Source organism: Cebus imitator, unplaced genomic scaffold (assembly GCF_001604975.1).
Source record: "Cebus imitator isolate Cc_AM_T3 unplaced genomic scaffold, Cebus_imitator-1.0 Scaffold90, whole genome shotgun sequence".
In the NCBI taxonomy this organism is placed as follows: Eukaryota; Metazoa; Chordata; class Mammalia; order Primates; family Cebidae; genus Cebus; species Cebus imitator.
Window position 1 is genome coordinate 4,865,397 of NW_016107405.1, and position 23,926 is coordinate 4,889,322.

General features: G+C 37.1%; 1 protein-coding gene across 3 annotated transcripts in view; it reads left to right on the plus strand.

Annotated features, from left to right (window-relative positions):
* MET (MET proto-oncogene, receptor tyrosine kinase) overlaps positions 1–23,926 on the plus strand; it is a 131,129-nt gene that overhangs the window by 82,504 nt on the left and 24,699 nt on the right. For 2 of the 3 annotated variants that reach the window (XM_017535059.2, XM_017535058.2), the window contains 10 exons: positions 42–178; positions 870–1,031; positions 2,561–2,660; positions 6,227–6,445; positions 12,860–13,006; positions 14,745–14,901; positions 15,096–15,236; positions 18,105–18,335; positions 20,639–20,719; positions 22,022–22,203. In XM_017535059.2, coding sequence (XP_017390548.1) covers positions 42–178; positions 870–1,031; positions 2,561–2,660; positions 6,227–6,445; positions 12,860–13,006; positions 14,745–14,901; positions 15,096–15,236; positions 18,105–18,335; positions 20,639–20,719; positions 22,022–22,203 — 1,557 coding nt within the window. The remainder of the gene's footprint in view (positions 1–41; positions 179–869; positions 1,032–2,560; positions 2,661–6,226; positions 6,446–12,859; positions 13,007–14,744; positions 14,902–15,095; positions 15,237–18,104; positions 18,336–20,638; positions 20,720–22,021; positions 22,204–23,926) is intronic. The other variant, XM_037740804.1, reaches the window with a different exon arrangement.

The window sequence follows — 23,926 nt, forward strand, 5'->3', positions numbered from 1 at the left end:
GATGAATAAATTACTTTGTTTTGTTTTTATCTCCCATCCAGGATCCTATAATAACAAGTATTTCCCCGAGATATGGTCCTATGTCTGGTGGCACTTTACTTACTTTAACCGGAAATTACCTAAACAGTGGGAATTCTAGACACATTTCAATTGGTGGAAAAACATGTACTTTAAAAAGGTGTTGTAAATTTATTTTTTGTTGCATCCATCAAATTGAATTAATATCTGTACCTAAAAAATTAAGCAGATTTGTGTGTGTGGGTGTGTGTTTGTGTAGAAAAAGTCAAGATGTTTGTTTACTCTCCTGCTGACAAAACTTCCCCCTTCCCAAATTCATCTACTCCTTTTGCCGATTTTTCTTCCCTTCTCCTGTTTTCCAGAAATCCTACTTTTCAGTTTTGTTTTCCCATCCACCGTCTTTATTGTTACAGCTTAGGGTCTAAGCTTTACTATGGGCTGTGAGAGTCTGGTAATTGACAGTAATTTAAAATAAACATTTTCATCAAGATTTGTAATTAGGCTGAGTCACTCTGGAGAGGGAAGAAGTGGGGAAGATTGGGTTTGGAAGGCAGTTATGTTTCTGCTTCTCAGAGTTGGAAGAGTTCAGTTTAATCAAGTACCAAAAGTGCTTTAAAGGTTTCTTAAAATCCCAAATGTTTTCCAGTCAAGGACAGCTTGTCTACAACAAAGCTAAGTTTGGGATCCAGTCAGATTAAACAGCTGACACTAGAAAAGGCTTTTATCTAGACCACTCGGGAAATTCCCACTTAGGAGCCATTGAGTTATTCCCTTTTGATTCATGGATATATTTCTGAAATATGTGTATCTCTAATACCTAAGGTTCATTTTCTTAATTTTTTTTGGTTCAGTGTGTCAAACAGTATCCTTGAATGTTATACCCCAGCCCAAACCATTTCAACTGAGTTTCCTGTTAAATTGAAAATTGACTTAGCCAACCGAGAGACAAGCATCTTCAGTTACCAGGAAGACCCTATTGTCTATGAAATTCATCCAACCAAATCTTTTATTAGGTAAGTAGAAGCTTCTGATGGTTAAAAGAAAATAATAGGGCCGGGCGCGGTGGCTCATGCCTGTAATCCCAGCACTCTGGGAGGCCGAGGCGGGTGGATCACGAGGTCAAGAGATAGAGACCATCCTGGTCAACGCGGTGAAACCCCGTCTCTACTAAAAATACAAAAAAGTAGCTGGGCATGGTGGCACGTGCCTGTAATCCCAGCACTCTGGGAGGCCGAGGCGGGTGGATCACGAGGTCAAGAGATCGAGACCATCCTGGTCAACATGGTGAAACCCCGTCTCTCCTAAAAATACTAAAAATTAGCTGGGCATGGTGGCGTGTGCCTGTAATCCCAGCTACTCAGGAGGCTGAGGCAGGAGAATCGATTGAACCCAGGAGGCAGAGGTCGCAGTGAGCCAAGACTGCGCCACTGCACTCCAACCTGGGCAACAGGGAGAGACTCCATCTCAGAAAAAGAAAAAAAGAAAATAATAAATACAAGGATAATTTTGCTGTAGAATAGTCAAGAGGAATTGCAGTTTTTGTTTTGTTTTGTTTTGTTTTGTTTTTGAGATGGAATCTTGCTCTGGCTAGAGTATAGTGATGTGATCTTGGCTCACTGCAACCTCTGCCTCCCGGGTTCAAGTGATTCTCCTGCCTCAGCCTCCGGAGTGGCTGGGGCTACAGGCGCGCACCACCACACACAACTAATTTTTGTATTTTTAGTAGAGGTGGGGTTTCACCATGTTGGCCAGGATGGTCTCAATCTCTTGACCTCATGATCTACCCGCCTCAGCCTCCCAAAGTACTAGGATTACAGGCATGAACCACAGCACCTGGCTGGAATTACAGTTTTATCTCTGGCTTTGATGCTGTTGTGTTGCTTTTGAAGGCTGCCTTTCCAATACGGGAGAGAAAACTACATTCGGGTTCTGAGTACAATTTGACTTATCAATGCTGGTTCATGCCAAGAAGTATTTTATCTATTCTACTACATTTAAACAGATTATAGCAAAATAGTTTAATGTGGCATTGTAGTATACATGCACTTACATTATGTACATATCAATTCTATACTAACCTTAGTGCCCAGAAGTGAAATCGCATTTTTTCTTCCATTCTTTAGAGTATTTTTTTGTCCTGCCTGCTTTACACACAGCTTTTCCTTATACCAGACTCTCTTTGAATTGGAATCTCATTGGACTCAGTTCAATCTGCCCTGTTTCCGTAAATTCTATCAGTCTGGCAACAATAGTTAAGTTCAGGTTTTCTTTGTATTTTTTTCAGAAAGGTGAAATACTTATTTTATGTAATTCCGTGAATAAAATACAAATGCATTTCTTAAGCTTATGAAATATGAATTTAAAAAATTTTTTTCAAGTTAAATAAGTTTTTTCCAAAGAACAGTTACCCTTGAACTTCCATCTGATGTTGGCTGTGCCTCCAACCTGTAATCACTGCATGTGATTAAATTGAACCCTGTCTTATAGTACTTGGTGGAAAGAACCTCTCAATATTGTCAATTTTTCTATTTCGATTTGCCAGTGGTGGGAGCACAATAACAGGTATTGGGAAAAACCTGAATTCAGTTAGTGTCCCGAGGATGGTCATAAATCTGCATGAAGCAAGAAGGAACTTTACAGTGGTAAGTTCAAGAACCATTGAGCAATGGTTCTACTCAAAGCTCTGCATCTCTGCCTCTACAACGTGGCTTTCATGGCAACTGGGACATCTCAGTTTTGCCTTTAATGTTTGCTAGTTATCTTCCTTGCAATGTAGCCAAATAGTATTTTTTATTCAACAACTGAAATTATCTAGAACCTTGGGCTGACCATGTGGAAAAAATACATATACATACACACATGCATATGTTATGTTCAGACAAAAATGAAGATTACTAATTTGAGACAGTTTTTTTTAATCTTTTTATGTTTGTTTGTTGGATGTTTGGTTGGTTTGGAGGGTTTATTTGAGACAGTATCTCACCCTGTCACCCAGGCTGGAGTGCAATGGCATGATCTGAGCTCACTGCAACTTCCCCTTCCCAGGTTCAAGCCATTCTCCACCTCAGCCTCCCAAGTAGCTGGGACTACAGGGACGAGCCATCATGCCTGGCTAATTTTTGTATTTTTTGGTAAAGATAAGGTTTCACCAGTTGGCCAGGCTCCTCTGGAACACCTGACCTCAAATGATCTTCTCACCTCAGCCTCCCAAAGAGCTGGGATTATAGTTGTGAGCCGCTGCACCTGGCCTGAGGCAGTGTTTTTACAGACAGTCAATGTAAATGGAAATCACAGCATTTCCCTAGTCCCTTTATAATGCATCATATAGAACATGGATCCTTTTGCTCTAATAAAATCCTTGGAAAAAGCTGCTGATCTTGAGGCAGTATTCTTGTCTTTCTAAGCAGCAGACATATGCTTTCTTACAGCCCCCTGTTCTTCTTACCATTCTTCTTGTTCCTTTGTTAGCATGTTATCAAGTAACAAGAAAGAGCATTAGAATATTTATGTTATGTCCTAAAGTGTGAATATTGTTTGGTGTTTCTCCACCTATCCTTATTTCATATAGGTCACATTAAAGTGGTAGTTTTAGTTTAGACCTTAGGAAGGTTGGAGTTATTTCCGAAGATTTCCTATGTTTTGTTAATGTTTTTCTCTAATATAAAATACCATAATGTAGTTGGACTTGTGCACTCAACTCAGAATGAAAGTTCTAAGTGCTCTTGCTCAAGTAAGGTCTTGATTGGTCAGGTGATAGATTGAATTACAGCACTTCCTTTTAGATTTCCCATCCAATATTTCTTGAAGACTAAAACCACAGTGTTCTTTAATTATAAAAGGCAATTTGGGGCTAAAAATGTCAAGCCAAATCACCAAATAATAAGGTCATCTTAAATAAGATTTTTCTTGGCCTTCTCAATCAGCTACAATGCATCACCTCTAAAGAGTATTATTAGATTTTTATCATATTCCTGAGAGATTGTACTCTAGGGAGTCACCATATGAAGCAAAGGGTTTTGAAACCAATCCCCACACATAGCCACAAACAAAGTTAGATTACCACTGCTATTAATTTAAAGGACATCAGTTCTCCACAACTAAGCATAACAATTTTTCATTAACCAAATAAGGATAACAGTAACCCTCCTTGGTTTTGGTATGAGACTTTTTAAAGTAGAAATCTGAGAAATCATTAGTTTATCTAATTAATGCTGTGCTTACATCATTAAAATAATGACTGAATTTCCTTTCTTCTCCCTCACTAGCATTAAGGTGACATACAGAATGCCTCTTAGCTTTAGTCATTCATTTGTAATAAAATATTTATTAAAAACTTTTTAGGTGTCACAAATAACAGTTGCATATCCCATGGAAGATTCAAACAATGGTAGAAGATAAACATCTTATTTGTTTATAGATCTGGAAATATGAACTTCTATTGTTTAACCACAAACTTGTTAGTACAGTGAAACTATGCATTAGAATTGGACAAGAGTGAAAAATTCAGTGGATCCATTTTACTATTTACTATTTATTTCACTATTTATTTCACTGTTGTTTGTGAAAACTACTTTATAAAGAAACGTGTATTCGTTCCATGTTCCCTGCCCCTTATAGAATTTAAAGCTGACCATGATGAATTGAACCCATTTATTATTTAACAAATAAAAACCCTTGATCAGGTCTGATTTAGCTATGTATGTGTAGCCACAATAACTTTAAGTCCAATAAACTTGAATCCTTTCAAAACAAAAATAATCATCTTCATAACAAAATGTATATTAATTTGTTAACGTGTACATTATGTCCCAGCAGCCTGTAGTTTATTGTATAGTTCTCAAATTTCTTGTTAGGTAAAATTGTTCATGTCCATTTTTAATACAATAGGAATAAATAGCTTTTAGCATTACCATATTAATTTTATATAAAACTAAGTAATATAATTTAATTTTATCCATATTATATTGTTATCAGTTTTATCTGCTTCCAATATACATTTTTAATGTAAGATCATTTTTTTAATTATTTTTTTAAAACATAGCAAATAACAAATTGTTCGTCCTTTTTATGTATATCCTGAGTCCTTTTTCTATTGCGGGCATAAGTAATTGTTTTATCTCCAACTATACTTGCCAAAGAAAAGGAAATCTAAGGGATGTTGTTGCTTGTTTGTCTTTTCCTTGGGGGAAAAACGCAGCCGTTAACCTTAAATGTACCACTATGTGTTGCTGGTTTAGTCTAAGTACAATCAAGAGGAAGCTACATTTTCCAACATTCCATAAATTAGAATTCCAGAGAGGAAGATTTGAAATGAGAGATAAAAGGGCATGAAATAATAATAGCAGAGGCTTTGTGAAATAGAAAGCATAGGAAAAGGTTTTAATATAAAATATGTCATGAACAAAAAGATAGCGTGGGAGTGAAGACCATGAATTTTGGAGTTAATGGCCTAGGATTTATATTTGCTATTCTGCCACTCCAAGCTGTGAGACCTGGTCTAATGACATAAATTTGCAAAGCTCAGTTTCTTCATTTGTAAACTGTGGATAATCATAATACCCACCTATAGGATATTATGAGAATTAAATGAAGCCAATCTTGTACAGAACCTGGCACTCAATAATTAATAGCTTAAAACACAGTAATAAGATTACCTAACTACATAGTTAATTATCATTTTCACCATATGGTGCTTGGCACTTTACAAAATACTTTACCATGTGGTATCCCACACAGTAAATAGCATTTTCATCTTAATTCCTAAATGAGGAAACTGAGTTACTCAATGTGGGCCCTGCCTCAGTTCTCATAACTTGGGTTAAAGCTAGAAGATGAGCTGAGGGCTTCTAACCCCACAAAGCCCAGCTCCCAGTCTGCCTACCTGCTTCACACAACGAGGAAAAGTTCCTGCAGGTGACTGTCCTGTCTTCATAAGGAACTGAAACAAGATCTGGGCCAGCTTCAGATAGATCAGCATAGCTTATGCTGGGCAAGTGGAGCTCTGTGTTTCTTTAAAGGTTGGGTTGTTTGGATAATTTTGCATGTATCATGTTTCCAGAAATGTATAGTCTAATATTAGGAAGTTAAATATAGATTTTTTATTCAAAAATTATATATTTTCCATTGATTGGAGTGGTGAATTATAAAGTTGCTGTGGATGTTGCCAAGTTGTATTCTGTTTACAGTGGGTAATTGTGTCTTTCTCTAGGCATGTCAGCATCGCTCTAATTCAGAGATAATCTGCTGTACCACTCCTTCCCTGCAACAGCTGAATCTGCAACTCCCCCTGAAAACCAAAGCCTTTTTCATGTTAGATGGGATCCTTTCCAAATACTTTGATCTCATTTATGTACATAATCCTGTGTTTAAGCCTTTTGAAAAGCCAGTGATGATCTCAATGGGCAATGAAAATGTACTAGAAATTAAGGTAAGAAATGCTTTAAACACTGTCTTAAATCATCAGCTCAAACTTAATTGACTTCATTGCTATATGAATAGAATTGTTGTACTTGGCCAGTGTATCTTATACGACACTAGCAAATATCTAAGCTCTGAAAAACAAATCTTTTTGGCATAAAACTAAAAGATAAGTATAACCGTGGGCTGCATTTTAATGAAGCATTTAACAACCCTTTTTTGTGTATGTACTAAGACGTAGCAAATGTGGGACACAAATCTATTAAAGAAAATCCTTGAGATGCATTATCTTGCTGATGTTATACATTTCCCTGGACAGTTCACCCAAATGTGCTCATTATAAGATAAAACATAAGAGCTGTGAAAGTAAATGCATCAATTGTATCTCTGTACTTCCTTGTAATACTCAGAATTTTGTATCTGGGTGTGGTCATCTCTAAGCTAATTTGTAAATGGAACTCGGTTTCTGCCACCCTAGGCATATATTAGCTTCTAAATATAATTTAATAGAGAATAACAGATCATCTTTTCTAAAACAAGTCTGTTGCAAACAAGAACACTAAGGCCCAGAAAGTTTAAGTGATTGACAAGTGACAAAATAGTGACAGAATAATGAAGACTAGAGTGCAGCTTTCCTATGTCCCTTCAGTTATTTCTACTTCAAATAATAACAGAGGCAAAATGCTCAAGACTTGAATTATTCATAGCTTCAGTCACTAGAAACAGCAAAATATTTATCCTTCAACATGTTGTTAAAACATTTAGATTTTTTTTCCTTAAATATGATCTGAATGCAAATACGAACAAGCATAAAGCAATAGGATAGTCTTTATTTGAATGTAATATAAGTTTCCATGGGTCATCTCCATCTAAGTAATAATATGCTTCTATTGAAATTTTTCTGACTTTTTCAACAAAAATTTAACTACAGCCCAGCCTATGCATATGTTCATGCTTATACAAGTTTACTAATCTCATTATTGTGTTTTGTACAATAATTAAGCAAGCCCAGCATGAAATTGAATGGAAGCCCGCTTCAATGAACAGTGTGTTTACAACAGCAAAGTTCTTTCATCTGGTTCTTTAATTAGTTTTAGAAAGGGAGAAATAGCTTTTATCACTTCTTTTTTTTTTTTTTTCAATAAAACTAATCTAGTGTGACCTTTTGCTTTCAACAATTACTGTGTTTGCCATTTGAAAGATTCCATTTGGTTTTCTTGATGATAACAAAGGTTTATGTGCAAATAGTTTTACACCCAGAGAAACTCTATTTTTCTGTTCCTGTATCTATGATGAAGGGGTTAGAGATAAACGGTTCTTTATCTACCCTTCCAAGTACAGTCTTTATGGAAGGGAAAACTTCTTTTCCCGTAAATTAAATAACCATTATTCAACATCTTACAAAATTGTTGGACCACGAAAAACGTAATTTGGCATCATCCTCGGTCTGTCAATGGTATTCTCAACATGGCAAAAGGGCTTCTAGAGACTGGTACAAAATACTTTATTTTCTTGCCTATACATAGAATAACTATTTCTCTAACAAGTGTATAGCACCTGCTTTGTGACAGAATAGTAATCTAGTGGGAGCAGTGGCAGTTCCGGAAGATTATTTTAGTATCATCATTCAATATTTTTCCTTACTTCATTGTTCTTATGTATGAGAAGAAAGCTAAGGCATAAGAGAATATTTGTCGTGTCAGCAATCTAACTCTTTATCAATACATTAAGTTGATCACATTGAAATTTCTACCTCTCAGCCAGGCAAGGGGGGCTCATGCCTGTAATCCCAGTATTTTGGGAGGCCAAGGTGGGTGGATCACTGGAGATCAGGAGTTCAAGACCAGCCTGGCCAATATGGCAAAACCCTACCTCCACTAAAAATACAAAAATTAGCTGGGCCTGGTGGTGGGCACCTATACTCAGGGGGCTGAGGGAAGACGATGGCCTGAATCCAGAAGGCAGAGGTTGCAGTGAGCCAAGATGGCGCCACTGCACTGCAGCCTGGGAGACAGAGCTAGACTGCCTCAAAAAAAACCTGCTACTTCTATTAGGGCAGAAACAAAGCATGAAAAAGAAAAGAGAACGCTTCTTCTAGACAAGCAGTTGACTGTTTTTATCCAAAGAAAGGTAGCCATTTTATTTCATGTCGTACTATTTCAATTACCATTCAAAACATGAGGGTGTACTTCATCAATTAAAGTGCTCTGCAGAGAATCATGTGTTTACATGGGGATATGCTTTTTATTACCAGGAAGAGTTCATGCTCCTCTCCTCATGCAGCCATGCGTGCAAGAGTTCCTTGGCTGAAAAGAGCTTGTGGTCATTTCCTGCCCTAGTTGTGAGAGTTGCCTCAATTCATAGTAGGCCCAGTGACTACACCATGGGCTAAAGGGTAAGCCAAGTTTGGATGAGAGAACATAATAGGGGTCAAGCATAAGTCACCCCTCAGAATGAAGTTGAAGCCCCATAGATGAAGCAAGTAGTTTATGGCCACGGATTCAAGTCCCCCAAGATCAGTTGTGGACAGTGGTCATCAAAAGTAGGCACCTCTTTGGGGATACACATGACTCCCAAAATGCCTCTATTGATAACAGCTCATATTTGTATGAAATTTTACAGTTGATACTGTACTTCGGCATATTTTATTTCATTTGAGTCTCATGTGGACCCATGAGGTTGGCAGGTCAGTGATGATTATCCCCATTTATAGGTAAGTAAACAAAGGCTTAGAAAGATTAGCTGATTTGTCTTGGGTCATCCGGGGAGCAAACAGCAGAAGTAGGGCCCACACTCAGGATTCTTGATTCCAGATTTGATCCTTTGCCACTGCATATACTAAACTACAGTATTTCTTATATTAACTCTCATTTAATGTATGCTAAAATACCTTTCAACATAGAGTCACTTTCCTATCATATGATATTTATATTATCTATGCAATTCTTTAAGTGGAATAGCTCTAAACTTTTTATAAATATCTAAACATCGACTCTGTTTAAAGAAACGCTGTATTTCTGCCTAATTATCTGATTTCTGGCTTTTTATGCATGAGGATATCTTATGAAAAGTAGAGAAGTATTCTGTTTCATGCTGGAACAAGGACTGCCTGACATTGCCTTGGGGGTTTATCTTATTCTGCAGCATATAGGAATATGTGGGAATAAAGACTCTTCAAACGTTCAATCTGGAGAAGTCAGGTCTAACAGGGAAAAGGAGGGCAGGAAGATAAGCCAGGACAGGGAGCAGAGGCTTGGTCTAGGACACTGTCATTACAAGAACAAATGCTGAGAGCTCAGGTGGAGGTGAAGCATCAGTGTGTGGGCATTGGAAGAATCAAGAAGGAAGCATGGTTCTGAACTGTCCCAATCCACGTGCTGCCCAGGACCAGCCAGAGGTTGTCCTTCTCCCTTTGAATAATTTATCTGCAACTCTAGCCTCAATCCCAGTCAAAACCACCATGAACTCAGTTCTGAGTCCAGACAGGGTGAAAGTGAATGATTCTTTCCTCAGAGGTCATTTGGCCCAGTGTCAAGACCCATTCTTATTAATGGTTCTCATAGCTTACTCTCAGACTAGTATTTCTTTGTGCTGCCCAGGTTAATGAGCATTCTGCAAAAAAAAATATATTCCAGGGCTCAAAGACAGTACCTGTGGGTTCATAGTACCTAATAGTAAAGGTCCCCAGCTAGCCAGCGAAGCCACCCATTTAATTTTGGTTGGCCCAGCTTTTCCCAAATGGCCAGGGAGTTTTCCCCAAAATGCCTATTAACATCTGGAGGAACTCAGTTATGAAGCTGTCTGTGAAGGCTTGTTGCTTGGTTCCTAAGTTGAGGGACTTGTGTCCTCTAGGTGAAGTGTGAATCTCACCTCCTCACCACCACCTCACTAATTTCCTACTGCTGATCTCCCTGGACTTTGGACTCTCACCTGGCTGGGTCCTGCTACCAAACTGTACCAACTTGCCCAGATCCAGCACTGTGGCCATCTGGATGTATGAAAACTTGAAGGACCCCTCCTCTTATAATGTTATTTTTCAGATCCTACCCACTTCCATTCCCATCTGCTTGGTTCCATTCCCATCTCAGACATGAGTCCCAAGGCCTGAATCCTGGATAGAAAGAAACATGTCACGCCCTGCCAGAGTTGGCGAGGAAAGGGACATGGTACATCCTGATGTAGCACATTGGAAGTAATTAGTTTTCATTTTTGAAATGGATCCATTGTAGCATTACAGTGAGAGGAAGAAATCCCTAGTCATCGTTATATTCTAAGTGACTAGCACTGTGTCTAACACACAATAGATGGTAAGTAGATTTTGTGTCAAATGGAATTTGATTTGCTTTATGACCTAGCCCATTTCTGGACATTAGTTCTCAATATGTAAAGCAGAAATGACAATAATACATACTTCAGGGGGAGTGTCTTTGTAGGATAGTATGAGATGATTATAACTAAATCGCTCTATATCCATTGGAGATTAAAGATCAGAAAGTTCTCTCTCTTTTGTTGCTTTATTTTTAAATCCGCATTACCATTTTAGTGACTGAAATCACCCTGAAACAGTTGAATGACTTTAATAATAGTTAATATTCAATAATAAATATTAATAAAATTAATAGTAAAAGTTCTAAACATACGTTTTTTTAACATCTCAATAAAGCTATGTTTGTTTTATTTTAAATGACAAAAATTAGCTGATGCCTTCTTAAATTTTTCCTTATCTGAGCTCCATTGTTATATAAAAGTGAGTTACCAGTATCACTTTTGTAATATCTGGGATTTTAGGCTTCTAAAACAATTACATATATATATACATATGTATAACATAGTAGTTGCTTATATAAGTCACTACTTACCGTGTGTTCTTTGATATACACATATAAAATGAGAATCAGTGGATGTGTGGTCTGTTTTTGTTTTAGAGAAGCCTTTATGCAACATTAAAGGAGATTCAGCATGAAACAATAAGTATTGGAAATGCAAATGTTGTATGTTCATCCCTTCCCCCAACCTTAGTCATGATCTAAGCAAGCAAGATACATTTAGACCGTTTCTCATAAATCAAACCCTCCAGCTCTTTAATCTCTTATTTTCTTTGTCATTCCCTAAATTCCCTCCAACATGTGGATAAGGGCTTTGTCCCTCTTCAGACCTAACTAACAAGTTGTTGTTTGAAGCCCTAAAGTGATCTCTTAGATTGATGTGCTTCTGTGTTGTGTTGTTCTGTGTGGCTGACCTGGTTCAGTGGACTACACATACTGCTTCTAGAAGTATCATAAGGATAGGGTTTGTCTATATCCATTTTTTCTGAAACTACAATATCAGGTTATAAAGAAGTATTTTCTTTCAGCTTCTTTTCCCAGAACAATAACTGCCTGACTAATCAATCTATTGAGATCCATGTGAGACAATACACGTGAATGGAGTTTGCCAAGTATTAAAGATTACATAAAACAAAGTAGCAGCATTGTAGCTATTACTTGCTGCTCTTTGTCCATAAAAAAAATAGTAATATTTTTTGATATATGTCACCTCAAAATAATAGCTTTCTCAATAAATAACTGTACTCATTAAGTCTTGATATGAGAAATTATACCTATGTTTGCACTTCTTTTAAAAGACTAATTATTGGTTTCTCAAACAAAATGTTGATGTTTTTAAAATGCCTGATGGTAACTTCAGTTAACTAAATATGTCAAATTAACTAATTTTTAAAAAATGTTTGTATAGCTATGTAATTGTTCAAAATAATATAATTGTGCTCTCAAATTATAATGAAGGTCATATAACATCTCACATGAATTTCTTTAAAAATGAATTCACTTATGTATAGGATTCAAGTGTACAAGAAGGATGAAAGTAAACTATCCAACTCAAACAAAAAAGGAATGTATTAATATTAACATAACATAATACAGTATTAATATATTAACAGTGATTTAACATCAGCTCTCTGGAGATGAGACCCAGGCATCAGTATTTTTTAAAGTTCTCACTGTGATTCCAAAAGCAAAGTCAAGGTTGAGAATCTCTGCATTAGTCAGTGTTAGGTGGTACAACAACTGAATTTCTAAATTGTGTCTTTTTTCCCTAACATCAATATCCCCTGAAGACAATACAGTAGTGAGGTGATGATAGGTAAGACATCATTCCTCATTTAAGGATGTGAAGCAAGAACCTCTTTTCTTTTCTCTAAGGTCCAATTTGATGCAAAAGCTACATGCTGTAATTCCTAAAATATATCCTGAAATGGTCACACTCCCCATTAGCCATCCCAATTTCCCTTGAAAATTAGTATCATAGAATCATGTGCCTTGGCAAACAATATGGCCTGTGTTTGCAGTGTATTTATATTCCTTTGCCATTGTTAGCATTCCTGCAAAACTGTGAAGTGTTAACAATCTTTTTTTTTTCCTTCCAGGGAAATGATATTGACCCTGAAGCAGTTAAAGGTGAAGTGTTAAAAGTTGGAAATAAGAGCTGTGAGAATATACACTTACATTCCGAAGCCGTTTTATGCACAGTCCCCAGTGACCTGCTGAAATTGAACAGCGAGCTAAATATAGAGGTGGGATTCCTGCATTCCTTTCATGATGTAAATAAGGAAGCCAGTGTAATTATGTCATTCTCAGGCTTAAAATAAATCATTAAAGCTCATTTATGTGTGGGTTGTGGCTCATCAACTCAGCCTCCATTCCTGGTTGTTATTTTAGAAATAGTTCACATTGTCTCCTTCCTCAAGCTTGGGAGGTAGATCTCAAAAGTTCCTTCTACCCACACTGCTTCTCCATCATGCCGCACTCTTCCCAAAATTGCTGTAATTCTCAGAAGATATAAGCATGCATCCAAGAGTGTCCTTCTACTGCCTCCCACCACCCCAGGAGGCCAGAGACCGTGTTCCGCTGCCAACCACAGTGATCACTAATGCATAGATTCCCATAAATAAAGGAAGATGCATGTACCAAACAAAGTAAAATAAGGATTAAACTACTTTACAGCAACTTCTTTCGTGTATATAGCTGAATCAAACAACCTAGAACCAAAGTTAGTGATCTTTTTTCATTCTTTTTTTAATAGTTTCATTGTGATGTAATTCACATACCATGTAATTCACCCATTGAAAGTGTACAGTTCAATGGGTTTTGGTATATTATATTGTTAATTTCTTTGACTTATGGTAAAATATATGTAATGTTTGCCATTTTTATATATTGCCACTTTAGATATATTACATAAAATATATGTAATATAATGTTTGCCATTTTAAACATTTTTGAATGTATAATTCAGTTGCATTGATTTCATTCAGTGTTATGTAATCATCAGCATTATCTAATTCCAGGACTTTTTCATCACCCCAAACAGACGCTCTATAACCAATAAGCAGCAATTCCACATACCCTTCTCTCCTCCAGCTCCTGATAACTTCTAATCTACTTGCTATCTCTAGAATTTGCCTATTCTAGGTATTTCACGTGAGCGGAATCATACAATATTTGTCTTTTCGTGTGTGGTTTATTTTACTTAATGTTTTCAAGGTTCATCCACGTTGTAGCATGTGTTGGTACTTCATTCCTTCTTGTGGATGAATAATATTCCATTGTATACATATGCCACATTTATCAAAGAATAAGTGATTTTTAAAGGGTTCTGGAAGTCTTCTGAAAAGTTATGAGATGGAAAAACATACAAAAATTAGGAAATATAATGCTGACTCATAAGATCAGAGTTGGAATTTCAGACGGACCATTAATCCTAAAAATCATAAAATGTTAGAGCCAGAAGGGACTTCAGAGATTTCTGCTGTATGTTAAAACTGAAGGAAAAGTATTCTGAGACTTTATTTTTCCATCATAACAGTATAATTATTTACCTCTTACGGGAAGTCTTCTCTGCCCTTCACCATACCGTCCAGGACAGAATTAATGTCCCATTGTCTCTGTTGATTACTATTTAGTCATACTTCTATGGTACATACCACACTTTTCTGTAATCATTTATTTATATGTCTGTCTCCCCTTCTACACTTCAGTTCCTGCTTTTTGTAGCTCTTTTTATCCCTAATACCTAGTTACAAATACAAACAGCTAAGTACCATGTAAGTACTTCAGGAATCACTGTCCCCTAATTATTTGAACACTGGAGCAAAATTGAGGAATCTCTTACTATCCTGAAGGCAGTTATGCCATTTGTAGAATGGCAATAACCAGGTGAAACTTTGGGCCCAGAGAGATTGTGCTACAACCTGTGCAGTACAAATATCTATCATGGCTAAATGCTGATTTTTCTTTATTTGTCATTTTTAGTGGAAGCAAGCAATTTCTTCAACCATTCTTGGAAAAGTAATAGTTCAACCAGATCAGAATTTCACAGGATTGATTGCTGGTGTTGTCTCAATATCAATAGCACTCTTATTACTACTTGGGCTCTTCCTGTGGCTGAAAAAGAGAAAGCAAATTAAAGGTGCATTTTTGTTACTGTTCATTTTTAGAAGTTACCTTAAGAATACAGTCATTTCAGTTTAAGATTGTCATAGATTTGTGTGTGCTGTCTTATATGTAGTCCATAAAACCCATCAGTTCTGGGCACTGGGTCAAGGTCTCCTGGGACCCATGATAGCCATCTTTAACAAGTTCTTTCTTTCTCTCTGTTTTAAGATCTGGGCAGTGAATTAGTTCGCTATGACGCAAGAGTACACACTCCTCATTTGGATAGGCTTGTAAGTGCCCGAAGTGTAAGCCCAACTACAGAAATGGTTTCAAATGAATCTGTAGACTACCGAGCTACTTTTCCAGAAGGTATATTTCAGTTTATTGTTCTGAGAAATACCTATACATATACCTCAGTGGATTGTGACGTTTATTTTTGGTTTTGCATTTATATTTTTATAAAGACATTAAAGAAATATTTACCTCTACCATATAAGTATTTGACACAGAATTACATGGCTCTTATTTTTAAATAAACCCATGTATGTATTACATTATGATTTTAGAGTCCATAAGCTCTCTTCTCACTAAAAGGTTAATTTTGAAATCATTTGAGTAAATGATTTCAATTTGTTTATCATCTAAGTGCAATGGTAAGAAATTGTGAAGGTCTCTTTTATAATCCAGGAAGAGTTAAGCTACAAAACATATACGTATTTAAATGTAAGTTGGAACTGCTACATTTTTTACCTGTCGAAGCTCAGACATTGAAATTGTACTGTTAGTAATTCTTTGAAGTGTTCTCAATGAACTGTTAGTACACAGCCTTTTTCCCACAGTATTCTAGGACTTGAATGTATTTTGAGACTTAGCCAAGGAAAACCTTCAGTTATGCTATGAAAAAAGGGAGGGGTCAGTATCATCAGCTTTGTAAAACACTAGGCCTAGCAATGTTCAGGTTAACCAGGGCTTTTCTTGTTGTTTTATTTAAATCTCCTGGTAAAAGCAAAATGTCTGTATTGTATCAACCCCATTATCTTTAAGAGTTACAGGATGTGAGTCAAGTACAAGCATTTCCTTGGTTGAATATTTACCATTGGACAAATGAAATGAGTCACAGATCATGGAGGATACTGGAAAAGTTAGAAGTTGCTCATCCAAACAAGTTCAAGAGCAATGAAGCACTAAACATTTTTACATTTTCAACATTTACTGCCTCTTATGTTTTGGAGTTTATGTTATTTCTATGAAGATACACATAGTAAACATTGTCTTTGCCCACCTGATTCCATTCACCTTTAAAAATTCATTCCATTAACCATGTGGAGAAATCAAACCTAGTTTATTGTTTTGAAATTTAGATATATTTAGTATTGTGTATGTACATTTTATATCTCTAATCTAAGATCATTAAAATTTACAAATTTTCTTTGAAAAAAAAAAAACTTACCTAATCTTCTTTGAATCTCCTTACTCATGCTCTGTCATCGTTGCTAAGAAGGTTGAGTTTCACGTTCTTTTCCCCATCGAGCCTGCTCCTTGCAGACATGAAAAGATGAAATAGGTAAAAGAGGGTCATCTAGAGAGAATGAGAAAATAGGTGCACAGCCAAAACCTAGTGAAGAGGCAACTGCAGAGCTTTCCTCTCTACATCTGGTGCGGACAGCATTCTCATCAGTCTTTTTCATGGAGACCTAGAGTTCTATGTGGTGTGACACCAGGGTTGCACATTGATGGTTTCTATTGGTTTTTGTGCATGTTTGAATTTAGCTGAAGAGTCAAGAGAATTTTCATATCTAAGGACTTTTGTCCACATCGCACCAAGGATTTCCCTCAATCTCTGCACCATTAAGCATTTAGAGCCTGATCTCCAGATGCAAAGGCTTGGGAAGTGAGAATGAAAGAACTGAGTTTAGAGAGGCTCATTGGCATTTCCAGTCCCCTGGGGAAGGTTTGGAGACCCTGACTCCTTGGAATTAAAGGAGCAAGTACCCAGCCAGGCTCCTTCCTTCCTCACCCATCCAACATTTCAGGTACTTCCCTGATGTTCCACATCCTTTGAAGGCTGCACCTATCTTGTTTCTGGCTAGTATCTACTATTACTGTCATTGATGCCCAAAGTCTTTCTGGAACCACTTTTGGCCAAGTTCATTTATTATTAATCAGCCTGTCCACTGTGGAAAATACTAAAAATGCTTAAATTGGGTTAGGAATAGTCAAGGTGCTAACAGCATTCTTTTTATGCCCTTCTCTCAGATTCTGATTCTGAATCAGACAAACGATATCTTTTGGTGCCAATAGGGAACCCCCAAATAACCTTCTCCCTATGTTACATACTACTACATTTCAATGCTATGCCTAGTTCATTTTTATGTCAGTTGCTGTGGCTATGACGCCCCCTCCTTGATATATATGAATTCCCAGTGGGAAGAGAAAGGAAAAGTGAAAAAGATGGCTTCTTTACCCTATTTGGCGTTAAGAAATTGACTATCAGCACAATTTCTTCCCCTTGAAATGACAAATGTTTCTCCTTGCAAAAGGGAACTTTGTCTGAGGCTCTTACAGAGCTTTGGTTATAAAGATCAATGTATAAGGAATGCTTACCCCTTTCATAGTGCCCTTAACTAAACAATGAGGATGGTCCACTAACCGAGATCTAACCTGCCTTCTGTAAACAGCAGTGACACTAAATCCAGTGCCATCACTGCACAGTGGAGAATTTTCCACTAATATGAAAAGCTTTCAGTTCTGGGAATATAGCCATTATTTATATCTAATCATATGTGTATTTTTCCCTTGGCCAGGAATCCATAAGTTTTGCACAATAGTAATTAATTCCATTAATAAACAGTAGTCTCTCAAAGGGCATCTTTTTCATTTTCTTATATTTGAGCTGGATTTTTGTGAGACCAGGCAATTGCTCAACTACCTTTGCTGCTTTCCATTCTTAAGGACATAGCATATTCAAAAATAAACTGTAAGCATGGATTTTTGCTATTGATAAAAATAGAAATGTCTAAGGAAATGAGGATAGAAAGCTTTCAAAGTTAATACTTAGTCTACTTAAATGAAAATCTGCCAACATTTTATGAAATGCGTGTATATATAATTCAGTGTCTTTTCTCAATTTATTATCATTTTTATCAAACTAATTCTGTTATAAAGGCTATTCCTGTTGCAGTCTCCATTAAATGAGGTTTTACTGTTGTTCTTTAATAATTTTACTTCATCTTACAGATCAGTTTCCTAACTCATCTCAGAACGGTTCATGCCGACAAGTGCAGTATCCTCTGACAGACATGTCCCCCATCCTGACTAGTGGGGACTCTGATATATCCAGTCCATTACTGCAAAATACTGTCCACATTGACCTCAGTGCTCTAAATCCAGAGCTGGTCCAGGCAGTGCAGCATGTAGTGATTGGGCCCAGTAGCCTGATTGTGCATTTCAATGAAGTCATAGGAAGAGGTAAGTATTTCCACTCAGCTTTTTGTTAAATACGATTTTCCAGTAAGCATTTTATCTTCGGCCTTTGCAGATTAGGAACTTAGACAATGGTGAAAGCAACTGACTGAGCAATGATAACAAACATACTTGATTTCTGTTCTATAGAAATGCAGCCTTGTAAATCATATCCATGGGGATTTGCCCCTGTGCATGGAAGCAATTGGATAATCCCCCAAACATATCAGAACTAAATTACAATTCATCCTCATCCTGTGCATACTAGCAACTATCGTTTCTTGGAAGGTGCCATTTCTTTTCTTTCAAAAATCAGGGTCAGGTGCAGTGGCTCATGCCTGTAATCCCAGCACTTTGGGAGGCCGAGGCTGGCAAATCACCTGAGGTCAATTCAAGACCAGCATGGCCAGCATGCCGAAACACCATCTCTCTTAAAAGACACAAAAATTCATTGGGCGTGGTGGTGGGTGCCTTTAATCTCAGCTGCTAGGGAGGCTGAGGCAAGGAGAATTGCTTGAATCTGGGAAGCAGAGGTTGCAGTGAAATGAGATTTCACAGCTCTCTAGCCTAGGTAACAGAATGAGACTCTGTGTCAAAAAAACTAAATAAATAAATAAAATATAAAAAGTCATTCTTTTAATTTTGAATATTTTTATTCAATCTCTCTCCAGTCTTTCTTTACCGTGAGAACAGTGACAAACTCTGTGAAGCCTGGTTTATAGCAGTTTGTACACTGCTGGACAGCATCAGAAGACAGAGAATTTATAGCATTCCCCCAATCTAAAGCAACATATATCATCTCTACAATGCACTCCAATTTCTTTATACAAAGATAAGTGAATGTTTGTAATAAGCCAGCCAGAGCAGCAATAACAGCTAGCATAAACAGTATTTGTGGAAATATTTAGCAGAAAAAGAAACCAATCAGAAACCAGGAAATGAACTCCACTCTTCTTGGTTTTTGTTTTTGTTTTTGTTTTTCTAAAAAGCTTTTACCCTTAATACTAAATGGCCTCTGATCCCTTTTATTCTATACATGCTGCAAGAGGCTGTACAGGCATCTGCCAGTGTGACACAAGAGAAGCTGATGGCGTGATTTGCCTTATATGAACATGAGGCCTTCTCACTTCCCTGAGGTAGCATCCACATATTCTTCCGTCGAACACCTCAAAGCATAATTCTTCATGTGCTCCTTCTTCCCCAAGAGTGGCTTCACTGTTAACAAACATGTTTCCATTTCTCATCGGAGTAACATAGAGTTCTGTCATAGGCCTATAAATCCCAGTAATTGCACCAGTTTTAGAGTGTGTGAACTCACTAATTGTGTTCTAACTTCTAATTCTACACATTGGAAAACTAGAATTTTTTTTATCATGAAAGGTGCTACAATGGCAATTATTTCTTTTTTGAAGTTATAATCATTAACAGCTCTATAAATATTAGCTACTATGTATTTATATGGTTTTCTCCAGGAGAATAGGAGTACTCAAGAGCACAGGTTTTATTTTATTCTTTTTGCATTACTAGAGGGTAGCTTAATGCCTGACACTCACATACTAGGCACTCATGGTGTCTTGGCCAGCTGGATGAATTAATTAGCGAATGACTTACATAGCTATCAGACATTTGGCACCTCTGGGGAAAATTACTGCCACTGGATAAAAGGCTACCATTGGGAAAATGATGTGGTTAAAGTCAAAGAGAACTGGATGAAGTGAGTCAGGGTGAATTTGCTTCATTTGGGCAACTGCCTTTCAGTTTCTGCCAACCTGGATTACTTATTAACCGGTGACAAATGGGGAAATCCTTATTCTATAATACTAATCTTATTTTTAATGGCAGCATTTTTATTTCTTTTCAGTTTATTAGAATATAGGGGACTTATTTTATTATAGTTATTCATGTAGGTAAACTTTATTTTCATATTTTAAAATACCATGTAATCCTTAAAAGTAATAAATTTAGTTGATGAGGCAGATATTACTCACCATTTCAGTGGTTCCACTATGGTTGAATATTTTATTAGATTAGCCTTTAATATGAGTCATATCACCTACAACTTACTCATGAATTAAACCGTCACATTGCTTATATCCTTGGGTGAAATGTGTTGCATCTACATGTATATTTACAAACACACATACACACCTACAGTGGTATAGTTAATTAAAATGTAATGTAATCTTTAATGTAATCTTTCACTGTATAGAAAGAAGAAGGAAGAAAACGAAGCTTATGAAGGGCTTGATAGGTAATTATTTCATGATTAAATGTTAGGCAGTACTAACCAAGTTCCTTCTTTTGCACAGGGCATTTTGGTTGTGTGTATCATGGGACTTTGTTGGACAATGATGGCAAGAAAATTCACTGTGCTGTGAAATCCTTGAACAGTAAGTGGCATTTTATTTAACCATGGAGTATGCTTTGTGGTTTGCAACCTAATAAATTGCTTATAATAAAATGTTGATTTACACTTTCCCCTTGTGGAAAAATCAGCTACCACAGAAATTATGGGCCTAATTCTGAAAATTTGTTTTGTTCTAAACTTTCATTGAACTATTTCCTCTGAAATGATCCCTCAGAGCCCTCATAAGTAAGCAGGTAGGAGAAATGAGTTTTTTGGACCAACTGAGTATCATTTAACTATAACTATGTTTGGCTTATAATATTTGTTTTTCAAGTGACAGTTATGGAAACTATTGGAAGCATGTTGGCACATACAGTAGTAATGACTCATTTTACCCAGAGGCATTACTATAATTAATTTTTAACTACAACTTCCATTAAAAAAATAAAAAAATGAAATAAGACAAACCGGAGAAAACTACACTGGCAGAAAATTGAAAAATCATAAGTATGGTAATACCTCATTTATCCACATTTTTGGAGAATGAGGCATTCCACATATATGAACTTCCTAAATAAGTGAAACTTATCCCTTTTTAATGCTGAAACATTACTTAAAATTTTAGCTATTATTGAGAAAATCCTTTTAAGATGAAATGCATACTCTGTTTAAGGGAATGCTTCCAAATACAAACTAAGCCTTTACTAGTGACCCCAAGCCATAATTATAGCCATAAATTACTATGCTACACAGTGTGCTTCACATACGTAGGGTTCTTGGCTCTGCCTTTGTTGACAGGTCTCACATGCTTGCATTTTCTGCTCCCATTTCTCATTTTCTGCTTGCAAATTGCAGAAGCCTGAAAAATGTTTACCAGCTCTACTACAAACTTCCATGGGAATTAATAAGCTTTAAGTGCACAAATGAAAAGTTTTCCTGCAAGATACTTTATTGCCACAACTACTTCAGTCTTTTTAAAATATAAATTGACATGCTAAGCATTGTTCTACATGGTTAATTTTGTTGGAAGTCTGACCACGAGAGAAATCAAGGGACAGTCTTTATGAAACCTACATACAAACTTTGTACTAAGTTTATAGGAGAGAACCTGGTGGCTGGCTGGACTCCATCTTGCAAAAGTGGGTGTAAGTGGCGACTGGAAGGCATACTGCAGGGTGGCATCATTCACTCAGATGTGTTGTAAAAACAACACTCTGTGGTTGAAGCCTCAGGACAAGATGTTAACTGTATATTTTTTTCCCTTTCATTGTGCTTCTTATCTAAATTTGACAAAGTATTTACTGCTCCATAATGAAGTTAATGTCTCCACCACTGGATTTCTTAGGAATCACGGACATAGGAGAAGTTTCCCAGTTTCTGACCGAGGGAATCATCATGAAAGATTTTAGTCACCCCAATGTCCTCTCGCTCCTGGGAATCTGCCTGCGAAGTGAAGGGTCTCCGCTAGTGGTCCTACCATACATGAAACATGGAGATCTTCGAAATTTCATTCGAAATGAGACTCATGTAAGTTTACTGCCAAACTTACTAACTGGCAAACTGGCTGTAAGCCAGGCATCCTTTCAAAATAGGCCTGTTCTGAGTCTTTAAAAAGCTAGTAGCCAGCCGGGCGCGGTGGCTCACGCCTGTAATCCCAGCACTTTGGGAGGCCGAGGCGGGTGGATCACGAGGTCAAGATATCGAGACCATCCTGGTCAACAAGGTGAAACCCCGTCTCTACTAAAAAAAAATACAAAAATTTAGCTGGGCATGGTGGCGCGTGCCTGTAATCCCAGTTACTCGGGAGGCTGAGGCAGGAGAATTGCCTGAACCCAGGAGGCGGAGGTTGCGGTGAGCCGAGATCGCGCCATTGCACTCCAGCCTGGATAGCAAGAGCGAAGCTCCGTCTCAAAAAAAAAAAAAAAAAAAAAAAAAGCTAGTAGCCAAAGATGCACATTTAAAATATTGGCACCATTCAAATGTACCTCAAAATCCTCTATCCTGGTGGGAAATAGTGATACCTGGAAGGGTTTCCGGTAATGATGATTCTAACTTGCTCTGCAAGCAACCTTGCTCTACCTTCCCCTGATAGGGACATTTAGTCATCTTTGAGTGTCTACTATGTGCCAGAAACTGTGCACAACACAGGAGAAGTAGAAGTAGAGCAAGCCTCGGCCCATATGGAATGTTAACTCTAGAAGGCATTGAAGAATTAGCTGCAGATGCATCCCTTGTTGTTCCTCATTCTTGCCATCCACTCTCATACCTCAGGACCTTTGCATTTGCACTCCCTCTGCCTAGAACACTCTCCCCACAAATAGCCACATATCTCACTTCATCATCTTCTTCAGCTCTTGGCCATAATGTCATCTTCAGCATAAGCCTTCCCTGAGCTGTTTAAAATTGCAACTGACCACCCATCCTCATGGCTTCAGACTTCTCTTCCCTGCTCCATTTCCTCCCATCACACTTATCATCATCTGATACACGAGGTCTGAGCTGTCCAATGCTATGCATGAGCCACATGTAAAAGGAGGCTACTTCGAACTGAAATGTGTTGTATGGTGTAGAATACATCTCAGATTCTCAATATTTAGTATAAAAAAAGAAGGTGAAATATCTCACTAGCAGTTGTTTCTATTGATTACATGCTGAAATATTTTGGATGTTTGGGGTTGAAAAATATATTGTGAAAATTAATTTCACCTGTTTCTTTTTACTTTTTAATATGGCTACCAGAAAATTTTAAATTACATGTGTGACTTGCTTTCCATTTCTATTGAATAGCACTGTAGTAGACAATAAACAAAAATAATAACTATTTAGATGTGTATGTGTGCATATATATGTATACACAACCTCATTTCATTAGAATGGAAGCTCATGAGGGTAGGATTTTTGTGTATTTTGTTCACTGCTGTGGCTCCAACATCCAAAACAGTGTTTAGCACATAGACTCTGAGTAAATAATTTTTGAATGAATCAGTTAACGGTTACAAAAAGTTTCTTAGGCTCTTACAAGTGGTAGGTTCTTTTTGTAACATTTATGCCATGACCTAAAAGTCTTCAGGCCAGAACCAGGGAGGGTGGGAGGAAGAATCTCAAGACTGAATTCATAGATGGCTTCAGGCTCCGTCTTGGTTCCAGCTGTCCAGGTATCTGTGGGAGTTAATGAGGTAGCCTTACCTTGATCAAAAACAGCTTTATAAATATGGGGTCAAATTCTCAGAGAAAATACACTCTAGGAGAG